Here is an 11,726-nt window from a genome sequence, read left to right as displayed (position 1 = left end):
CACTTTAGCTGCGCTGCTACTCGCCAACGCATGCAGTTAAAGACAATTGGACCTATCTGCATCGGCATACCTTTCTGTCGAGGTAATGTCAGATGAAACGGCGCGATATTGAAAGAAAACAATAATAACCGAAGGAAGAGGAGGAGGGAAGAGGAGGAGGAAAAGAGAAAGAAAGAAAACAGCGACACCAGGATATCTGACAGCAAAACTTTAGCGAAACACCCCTCCGACAGTTTTCCATTCAATGCAACACGATTTTTGTTTTTCTCTTTTTGTTTTGTTTTGTTCCTTGTTGTTGTTTTTGTTTCTTTGAGGAAAAATCTATGAAAATAAATGCTTGTATGATCGCATGCCAACAAATCTCCACAAGGTGGACACAGCACCAAATATGCATTCACACAAGTGGCAGGGGGTCTGAGGGAAGGAGGCGTGGTCCTCCGGCCCGAAGCGCTCCTGCATCCTGTGTAAAAGACTTGAAACGTGGAGAGAGAGAGGGAGAGCCAGAGAGAGAGAGAGAGAGAGGGAGAGAGGAGAGCCAGAGAGAGAGAGAGAGAGAGAGAGAGAGAGAGAGGGCCGACAGAGAATGCCAGCCCAGTAGCTCGGTAGCATGAGAATCGGCTTCCTCCAACACACAGCAGCAACATACCACCAGCCTGTTGGTGCTAAATCCCATCGTACTCAAAGACTTGATGTAACGGGGAGGAACATACATACAAATATGTTTAAGCTATTCCCTCCCTAATATTTGTAAGTGTGTCTTTTTCTATATTATTATTATTATTATTATTATTATTATTATTATTATTATTATTATTATTATTATTATTATTATTTCCTGGCCAGCTATGTGTCTGACTAGACATCATGTACAGTACTTTAAAAAGTTACAATTATTTATCTAAGAAAGATTATAAGCTCATCCAAACTACGTTTTCTTATGAACAATTCAGTGACTCACCGATTGCACAGCAAAGTCTATATTATTCAGTGTATTTTGGGGAATATAATCACTAATGAATGTTTTTTTTTTTTTGTCTTTTTAATGAACCTGTATTTGTTTTAAGTGTCTGGTACTGAGTATTTTCCGCCCTCGGAGGGGAGGGGAGGGGGGGGGGGGGGGACAAATCCGTGTCAGTCGGGCACTCAGGTCTCCGGTCAGTTCAGTGAACTTCTCACCTCTCGCCAGGTCACTTCTCTCCATGCATACCCAGACATCCCACCTCAGCCAGGGTCTCACTCCTCTTTACCATGGTTTTTTTTATTTTATTTTTTTATATTTTCAATGCCCTCTCTGTTTCACGGGTAAATGTATGAAGCTTATCCTTCAAAGAGTTTCAAGCTTTTAGAAATCACACAGCTATTATTTTCCCTGATAAAGGAAATGATTTTTAATTCAAGATATAATTTGAATATTTTCCGTGTCTTTTTTTTTTTTTTTTTTTTTTTTTTTTTTTTTTTTTTTTTTAAATAAATAAATAAAAAATTTGAACACGTTCTCAGTTGCAGGTTCTGGTGTGTGTTTTCTTCTGGCTGCGTTGTCATCGGCAGCTAATAAAGCTTCTCGGGCCACAAAAAAAACCCCCAAAAAGTGCTCCGGTCGGAGTCCTTGAACGCAATCAGGCTCTCCCCTCAGCCCTGGAATGAGGATAAAGCAAAGGTTCAATTTGTAAAGAATAAAAATAAATCCGGTGGTGCCAGGCAGGCTGGCAGTGGGCACGAGAGGTTGAGGCGAATTCCTGTGCCCGACCAAGGCAAACAGAGCGCGGGTCAAAAGGCAGCGTCCAGGGGAGCCGGCTAAAGTTAGACAAGGACCTGCACTTCAGATCACTGCGATAACACGGCTCACAAACACCCCAAATATAGAAAATGTGGCCAGTGGAGCGCGATCAGCATTCCCTGGCTTTCACAATCACCAAGCTGTTATGACTGGCAGGTTGTTTTTTTTTTTTTTTTCCCCCCTTCCTTGATACACAACGCAAACAAGCCTGGGGTGAAAGGAGGTGAAGCGGAGGCCACGTGGGCTGAGGTTAATGTTTTTATTAAATATATCACCTTTCTTACATTACATCTCAATTACAAAAGTGTACATACACACGAGTGAGCAGTCAGTCACTTTGGAGTAGACTCACACACATAGACAAGTAATCCTCTCTCCGACGAGCAGCATGTGATTGGAGCCGAGCCGCCGCTCGCTCGCTGTGGTCATGTGATCTTTGTCGCAGAGAGAAGAGCAACACACAGAAGTAGCCATTTCTATTCTTTTTTGCTTCTTTTTTTTTTTTTTGTTTGTTTTGTTTTGTTTTTCGACAGATACGCCAACTCAACTTGACAGCAAGACAACGTATACATCGGAGGTAGGTAAATGTAGAGATACCCGTTTGAGCGCGTGACGCTTGGACTGCAGCCCCATGGAAGCATGGGAAAATGTTTTCTGAGACAGTTTGCTGAGGATTTCCCGACTGAGAGCGTTTGCATTTGTCGATGAAAGCTGATGCATCACACCAGACAATAACGAGAAAAAAAAAAAAAAAAAAAAAAAAACGACAATAGCAGAGAAGTGAAAACAAATCATTAAAAAAAAACAAAAAAAACATTTAGAGATACTTCTAAATGACATTTGGTCACTCAGTGCTTTTTGTTCTTGCTTGGTTTGTGACAATAAAACCAAACCTCCAGACAACTCCTGAAGGGAAGAGCGAGCTCAACTCAGCAGTGGAGTTCCTCAGGGCCAAGATACATATATACACTTTATACACACATAAAAATAATAATATAATAATAACAATAAGGCAAAAAAAATGATATAAATACTCATGACATAATTACAAAAACAAGTAAAAGGCAATGAAATTTAAATAAATAAGGCTGAAGAGTAGACGTAAAATGCATCAATATTAAAAAAATCTCCTTTCAGAAAAACAAAAATAGATATTTCTCTCTCTTTGGGACGGGGGTTTGAAGAGGAGGGAAAGGAAGTAGTTGGGGGGCGTTCAGGGTGGTCTGGGACCCACAGTCCCACAAATGACAGTGTACCTGAATTAAACACCACCATGGGACTAGATCAATAAATAAAAATAATAATTAAAAAAACAGCTGTTAAAAGGTGGTGGTGGGGGGGGGGGGGGGGGGGGGGGGTCAGTGGCTTTGCTTGCTTCTTTTTGTGTGAGATCTTCTTCAGTGGTGGATCTCGTTTTAAGGGCACTCGGCATCTGCGGACAGGTCAGTCGAACCTAAAATCTTCTTTCCATTCCAGGAGTTGACGCACCAGCATCGACCTCTCTGCCCATCCAGAGAAGATTCACACTGCGAGGCGGGGGGGAGGGGGGGGGGGGGGGGGGGGGGGGGGGGGGGGAGGGGAGGAAATAAAAGGTGTTTTCAGTTTCCCTGCTCTCATACTCAAGCAGTCGAAGCAAATCTGCACAAGCAACCGACTCAAGGGAGAACCCCAGTGAGGACACCCACCTGTTTGGGTTTGTAAAGGCCGTGTTTGTCACAGTTGGGGAGGTAGAATCGGGTCAGCTTGTCTCCTACTTTCTGCTGGGCTGTGGCGATCTTGTCCAAAGCGATCTGCAGTTCCAGGTGGCAGGGTCCCTGCTAACAGAGGAGGCAGCGTTAACTCCGCCAAACTCATGAGCGCCAAACTGTGGAAAAGTTCCACCAAACACTCTCTGTGGCTCTCATGCGCCTCGTCGTGATTTCAAACGGCACAGGAGCTCCCCCTTGTGGCTCTCTCTTTCTCCCTCTCTCTTTCTCTCTCTCTCTCCTTTTCTCTCTCTCCTTTTCTCTCTCTCTCTCTATCCACCCACCAAAAAACTTTTCCCACCATGAGGGTTTCTCTAAAATCCGCGCAATGAAATTAGGCGTGTGTTTTTACCTGCTCCACCAGTTTCCTGCGCATGGCTGTGAGTTTGGCTTTCATGCTCTCCTGAGCGTCGGCGGTCACGCGGGGGTCGAAAGGCTTGCTGACACCGGGGAGGTAGTGGCTGGAGCCAGGGTCCGAGATGGTGGCTGCGTTCTCCATCTCCGCCTCTGGCTCTTCCAGGTCTGCAGAGAAGGGAGGGAGGGGAGGGGAGGGGAGAATGGCTGTGAAGCGGCTCTGAGTGTGACTGTAGATGTGCGTTAAAACGTGGAGGTGATCGGCCTTACCTTGCGTCTGGGTCTCGGGTGTGGGCTCGGGCTCCGCGCTCTCCGTGCACAGGGCTTGTCCGCGGGTGAGGGAGTGCAGCGGCCGGGGGTCGCCGGGTCTCGGGCTGCACCTCAGTCCGGAGCCGCACGGCGCCGTGTAGATCCCGCACAGCTCCCCTGCCTTCAGGGCGCAGGCAAGGCAGCATCCACAGCCGGGCTCCCGCAACACCTCGGCGCAGCCGGGCGCCACCGCTGGACACTGGCTCAGCTTCTCCGGAGTACACGCGGCGCAGCGGATCGGCTCTGGCCCCACCACCGGGGACCCCAGTGTGCCTGTGACCAGCACGGAGCACACCGCCGCCAGCAGCGCCGCCACGACGTGCTTCAGAGATAATCCAGCCATGGCCAACATTCAGATCTGGAGACTAAATATAGAAAATTTAAAAAAACAAAACGTGGTGCAGTGTTGAAGGGGATGAGCTAAAGGTGTCTCTCCGGTTTCCCACGGTCCCTGCTCAGTTGCGTCTTTCCTTTGATTTTTGGGAAAATGTCTAACTGTGCGTTGCGCGCAGCCGTATTTATAGCCGGGTCCTCTGTGAGTGTTTGACGCATCGGCGTTATGAATGATTTCTGAAAAGAAGGTGTAATGATAGGATGGGCTCTGATTGGCCCGTCCATGTCCGGTCAGGCAGCTCATTTGAATACAACAATAACGTCAATATTTATTTTGGAACAGGCGGTGCTTGCACGTAGCGCTGGCGAGTGACGACAACAGTGTTTGATGTTGCAATGAGCACCACCCCCCCTCCATCCACCTTTTTTTTTTTCCTTTCTCACCCGGGTGCTACACCAAACCACTTTACCCCCAAACTGCCACATTACAGTGACAACGCGCGCGCAGCACGTTGGTTTAGTTTGTTTTCAGAAGTTGAAGTGAGGATAAGTTCACGCAGGATTTCTGCCAGTCCCTTGTTTTACTCCCCCTCACCGCCACCGCCACCACCACCATAAATGAGCCCCCCTCCCTCCTCTTCTCCTGGACAACGTTGTCTATTCATGAGGGTTTTCCATTAATTGTCCGTTCTCAAACTTCTTACACAACTTTTGTGAGGGGAAACTAATAATGAGCGCAAATTACGCACGCCCACGCTGAGAGCAGAGCGCGGCCCCGAGAGACCTCCGATTTAATAGCATCCAAGCTTTTTTGGGGGGGGTATAAAAGTTTCAGAAATAGCTGCAGGGATATGAGAGTTACCAGTTTTTTTTTGTTTTGTTTTTTCTAATGCTGGGGTCCCGGGATTGTGTGAGCCCTCTCCCCGTTCCTCTTGCGCGCGCACTGGAGCCAACGTTGGGCTCCGTCCAGGAGATGTCCCCTCGTAATTACCCGTTTCCTGCGATAATAATAGACGGAGCTCTGTGTCGATGGCTGCCCGACATGACCACAGACACGTCCCCCCTCGACTCGTCACTCTCCCCGGGGGGCTCGGATGATCCCACGTGCACGTTTTCACGGTTTGCTGCAAGGCTGCGGATGCCCCGTCTCTGCTGAGCAGCGGTTCCTTCCAGTCACACCAGACCAGAATAAATAAAAGCCCCTCCTCACCTCGGTGCATCCTCACTCATCTAGGTCCTTTTTTTATTTTTTGAACATTGTTTATTCTTCATTTGTTTTCACATTTCAATCAACACCATCTTTGAATTTGACCGTTTTTTGTTTTTTTCTGATGCAACAAACTGAACCATGTCGTCATTTGCTCGCAACCGCTTGATCGGATTGCATCATCTCCATTAACTGAGTTTCAGTTTTGATTTTATGGAAGTGTTGGTATAAACTCTCCTCTCGTTTGTGGTGAATCACAACTTTAGTCAATCAGTTTATTGTTTGAAGTTCTACCAAGTGCTGGATTAGCCCTTTTTGTGCCCCCCCCCCCCCTTTCTGAGTAACTATCAAATACATTAATTACTTTTTCTGTTTTAAGGGGGGGGGGGGGGGGCTTTTACAATCATTTGAACTTTTAATACAAACATTGAATCTCAATTATATTTGGTTTTCAATTCCTTTATTAGTTGTATAAATGTCGCCTGATAACAATTCGTCTATTTGATTCTCACAACTTTAACTTTTTGGATGTTAGGCCCCGTTTACACGACAACGCCTCAAGTGACTCATTGTTTCAGAAGACTTTCACAAAACGCCGTCCATTTACACTGAAAAAGCAGCAACACTGAAAACGATGTAGTTTTCATGCTGGGCCACTAGTGGGCATTGTTGGTCGTTTGTGTAATCAAACCACACTCACATGCACTCAGAGAACAATACGTTTTAAACATTAACAATGGCGAGTACACGGACATTCATATGCAGAGCCGGCTCTACCCAATGTGGCGTCCTCAGTGAGATTTCACATGGTGCTGCCCCCCCCCAGCCCCCCAACTCCAGGGCGATTTACATACTCTTACAAAGCATTGTTTTTACCATTGTCTTTCATTTATAAGATAACATGTCACCCAATTTACATGCTTAGCCATTTACAAATAAATACCCCCCAAAAATCTGAAATGTAATATAAATACCCTTACCTCAAAATAAATATCCAATAAATAAGGGAATAAACATTAATAGTAATACATTTCAAATACAACAATCAACATCAAACTGTATAAATAACTACAGTAACGACATACTTGTGCTACATGCACACTTTACAAAATGACTTATTTTGTATAATCATTTGCAGTGAGTTTTACGTTTGAATCAATGTGAGCGTTTCCATTTCCAGTATTAATAGTAGTAACTACCCCCCCCCCCCCCCCCTCCCCTTCCCCACATTTGGTGGCGCCCTCTAGAGGCCACAAAGCCCTTAGCATTTGAAGAATTTCCCTATATTGCCTGATAACCACTGTGCACAGCAGCAGCGCTTCCACCGTCAACTCAAGACAGAACCTGAGCGTTTCGAAAAGTTCCACCCTGGGAGCGGTTTTCAAAAAGTTTTGTTTTCAGTGACTCTGAGCACCCTTGCCTTGTAAATGGATGCTCAAAAGGCAGAAAAAGACTTTTCACTTCAGATCGTTGTCATGTAAACCAGCCGTTAAACTACATCAACAGGTTCATTAAATGAAACGTGTTGAACTTTTCATGAACCATGAAAAGCCTTAAAGTTTCTGAAGATTTTCACATCTTTAACCTTTTCAACACTTTTTTCTGATCTGACTGTTACCTTACCTCTATTTATATTGGCTCTCGTTATTCTCACGTGTACCATTTGTTTTGTAGCCATTTTAAAAGATTTTTCTTTTATGGATTTTCCATAAAAAAAAAATTTATGCGTCTTGGCTATTTTACCCCCATTTTACCTCCTTATAGCTGCTCTGCATGCCCCAGTGGTTACACCAATCTTAACTGTACGAGCAGTTTTTTATTTTTTCCTATTTTTTTCCTTTTATTATCCCTTTTTTTCTTTTCATCCCAAAAACTATATAAAATAAATAAATAAATAAAAAATAAATAAATAAATTTAAAAAAAATAATAATAATGACTATATTATTCTTATTCTTATTTCATGAAATTTTTTATTTTCTTTAATTATTATTATTTTTATTGTAATTTAAATTTTTTTAAACATTAATTTTCTTATAAATTCTATTATTATTTTTATTTATTTTTTCATCCCAAAATATATATAAAAAATGTATTAATTAAATAATAATAATAATAATAATAATAATAATAATAATAATAATAATAATAAGTCCCCCAGCTAGCTCAGTAGGTAGAGCACGAGACTCACAATCTCAGGGTAGTGGGTTCATGTCCCACGCTGGGCGCCACCTTCCCATGGGCTCACCACCTGCGGGAAGGTTCTTAAATGGTGCATTGTGATCTGGGTGACAGTGCTCAGACTGTCACCCCCATGACTAAAAACAGCTAAGCGGAAGAAAATGAATGAATAATAATGATTATATTATTCTTATTTCATTAAATTTTTTATTTTCTTTAATTATTATTATTTTTATTGTAATTAAAAAAATTTTTATAATAATTTTCTTATAAATTCTATTATTATTATTATTATTATTATTATTATTATTATTATTATTATTATTATTATTATTATTATTATTATTTATGCACGTGTATAATATTTAGTTATTCACTGTTTTATTTTGTTGCTCTTTATTATGATTAATAAACTTTCAATAATCCGTGGGCACTTGAGCGCTCTAGGTTCTAAGTTCTAGGTAAATTGACCTTTACTGAGCTCCAGTAATCTGGTCATGCTACCTTAAAGTTAACTTGTGGCTAATCCTAGCGGCGTGGTCATTAACAGCTTGAGATTCCTGCCAGTTTTATTTCATTTCCGTTCATATTGTTCCTGGATTGTGGCTGTGAGACTTGATGCGCTGGTTCTGCCCGTGTGATTTCAGCGCCACTGCAGTAAAGAGTCCCACAGTGACGAGCACCGTCACATTGAACGCAAGGGAGAGTACTCCATCACTGCACGCTTGCAGTCCGAGAAGTCGGTGCCCATGGTGTTTTGTTTACTACCAAATGTTGTATTTCATGAAAGATTACTCTGTAAACTATGTACATTTTTTATTAATTCTAACTTTTATGTCATCATTGTGTATTTCCTGTGGTTGTTATTAAGTTTGTCCAAAACAAACAAACAAAAGAAAAACCTTCCCAGATTAATGTTGCACATGAGAGGAACAGTCAATGGAACTGCAGTACCGTGGCTGTACTCTGACAGGAGCCACACTGAGGGGACCAGCCTCCACACCAGAGGTAGCCAGAGTAGTGACCGGCGCCACCTGCAGGGACCCTCAGCAGGACAATTTATAATCCCACAGATCAATACTGACATCATCATAGAAACTCAGTGCCGAGTTGTCCTTCATATGTCGCGGTGCCCTGGAAGTAACTCCTGCTCTCCATGTCACCGTGTGTATTGTCTTTGTGTGTACATACAGAAGTACACACTTGTACACACACGGCTGATGTTTGTGTTCATTCTGGCTCCTTGTTTACAACCGGCTTTCCTTTGTTGTTCTTGCTGTTGACTTCTGAAGTACTTACAAGTGAAACACATTAGGTGGCAGGTCCTGTACTGATAAAGCTTGATTGATTGATTGATTGATTGATTGATTGATTGATTGATTGATTGATTGATTGATTGATTGATTGACTGGCACCTTGCTGATAATCCTGTTTTTTATACAGCTTGAGAAGAAGACTTAATGCACATTACTTAAGGTAAAAATGAAAATATACTGTCTTACAGTAGCAGAAGTCTGCAACCTTTACGACCCAAGAGCTCCTATTTTAATCTGCCAGAACACAGCCGGAGTACAAATTCACTTCTAAATGATCAAGAGAGAAACTATTTATAACTTCTTCTGTTATTAAAAAAAATCAAATAAAAAATTGGGGGATTTTTGTAATCGAGGCATTTTGTTTTTAAGTATTTTAGCAATTTTGTATGAATGCGTTGAGGAAAGTTTTAATTATATCCAACAACAAAAGAAAGATGTCAAAGAATGACGACGTGTCAACAGACTCATGTTAGTGAAAAATTTAATCGTTTTATTTTCTGCACCTGAAATTATCCAGACGACAGAATGTGTGTCACCGGGTAGAAAGTAGGTCACACTTCCTGAACAGGTCACAGTCCATCACTGGGAAAACACACACACACACACACACACACACACACACACACACACACACACACACACACACACACACACACACACACACACACACACACACACACACTTGTTTGTTTGAATGTATTTCTTTCATTTCTTTTAAAGCTTTTTTTGTATTTCTTTTTATTAATTAATACATTTTTTAAATTAAATTTGTAAAGTTTTTCTGTATTTCTTTTATTTTCTTTACTGTGGATTGCTCTGTGTTTGAAAGGCGCTCTAGAATTCATTTGCATTGCCATTGTTGAAATCTCTTTTTCATGGCATCACCCGGGGGGATTGCAGTTAAGGGGGTGGCGGGGGGGGGCACCACCCCCTTAACTGCAATCTTCAAAGATCACAACTTATGAGTTGCATAAGAATATATTTATGCCCACAATATATAATTTTACATTTTGAGGATTTAACCAAAATACTTGTTTAAAAAATCTAAAAAGTTCTGTGAGTTTGTTTAATAAGTTTGGGAAGACGCTGGTCTCTGAGGACGAGGCAGCATTTGGTCCGTTCTCCAATCAAACATGTGACGTGTGCACATGTGCAGCTTATACATTTTGTCCTACAGGATGTCCAAATACTGTTTGTTTTCTCTCACTCTCGCTGAACAGGAAGCCCTTTAATGCGTAATAGGAACGGCAGCTTTCTCATCAGGTCCAACACAGTGAGAGGTTTATTAAACTGCTGCACTTCCGAGCAGTGTTCATGTACTCCGCGTTCTAAATAAACAGCAATTGTACTCTGTCTGAACATTTTAAAAGTTTAAAAGTTGGAACATGTCATGCGATCCAGATGTTAATTCTATCATAGCGTTTGCAGACCCTTGCAGGGGTATTAATCTGGTACAAATTCAGTAACACTACTATCCGTCTTAAAGGTCCCATATTACACAGTTTTTCAACAATTTCACATCGTGTGTCAGAGGTGCAACAACATCGTACTCAAAGTGTATTTCCCCAAATCCAGCCTTGCACCTGAATTTCAACCAGTCTAAAAGTCCCTCTAGTGGCTCTACTGAGAACAGGCTGTGTCTGTCCACAACAGCTCCAGGAACGTCTCAGGACACACAACTCTTCCTTTGCCATTTATGGCGATGTCAACTTTGCCGCATAGTTTATGCATTTTCACTATTTTCAACTTGTTATAGTGCACTATGATAAATGCGTAACCTTTTTTTTCTTCTTTTTTTCTTACATGGTTTTGCAGCTGCTTTTCTCCTGAGAATGATTGAAATGCTTGTTTCAATACTTCTGATTTGTGTGAATACACTGAACTGCCATCAAAATAGTAAAAGTTCATATTTTACAGCTACGGTCACATGTTTCTTGACGTATATATATGAAGCATCTGTCCTCAGTTGAGCTGCGATTTGACGATAACGCTGGTTTCTGGTGAGGGAATGTGGTCTCCGGGGACTTTTATTCTCTTCTGACCTCGATGGTCACCAATGGAGGATGTTCCCTAACCCTAGACCTCTTTAAAAAATAAAAACAAATAAAAACAAATATATATATATATACATGAAAATTTCAGGCCCATTTGCTGCTGTGTGAAGCTCGTCTGTAAAGCACGGCGTGGGATCACCAGTGTGATTAACTGGTTGACGTGAAGCAGGAGAGACATGAGGCATTAAAAAATGTCAAGTATTCTCATGGACGAGCCACATGTCTTGTGGTCTGTGTGGGACCGGTTACCCCCCCCCCCCACCCCCCCCAACCCCCCCCACACCCCCCACCCCCCCCCCCCCCCCCCCCCACCCCCCCCCCCCCACCCCCCCCACCCCCACGTAGGATCACAGAGGCTGAGTGGTCACACAAGGCAAAGTTATCTCAGGTCACAGACGGGCTTTACGCTCTACCTTTTCAAAAACACATGCACACAGCAGGACTCAGCGCAG

General features: G+C 42.6%; 1 protein-coding gene across 1 annotated transcript; it reads right to left on the bottom strand.

The window, feature by feature from the left end:
• Window positions 1-3,181: 3,181 nt before the first annotated feature.
• igfbp1a (insulin-like growth factor binding protein 1a) lies at window positions 3,182-4,537 on the bottom strand (the record flags this gene model as incomplete). The annotated part of the gene is made up of 4 exons (XM_080473644.1): window positions 3,182-3,303; window positions 3,463-3,594; window positions 3,875-4,044; window positions 4,147-4,537. The coding sequence occupies 4 exons, from the start codon at window positions 4,535-4,537 to the stop codon at window positions 3,193-3,195; spliced, it is 804 nt and encodes a 267-aa protein (XP_080329770.1). The 3' UTR covers window positions 3,182-3,192.
• Window positions 4,538-11,726: the final 7,189 nt, after the last annotated feature.

The sequence above is a fragment of the Lipophrys pholis genome (genome assembly GCF_963383615.2).
Source record: "Lipophrys pholis genome assembly, chromosome: 10".
Classification (NCBI taxonomy): Eukaryota; Metazoa; Chordata; class Actinopteri; order Blenniiformes; family Blenniidae; genus Lipophrys; species Lipophrys pholis.
This window is presented reverse-complemented; position numbering and strand designations above follow the sequence as displayed.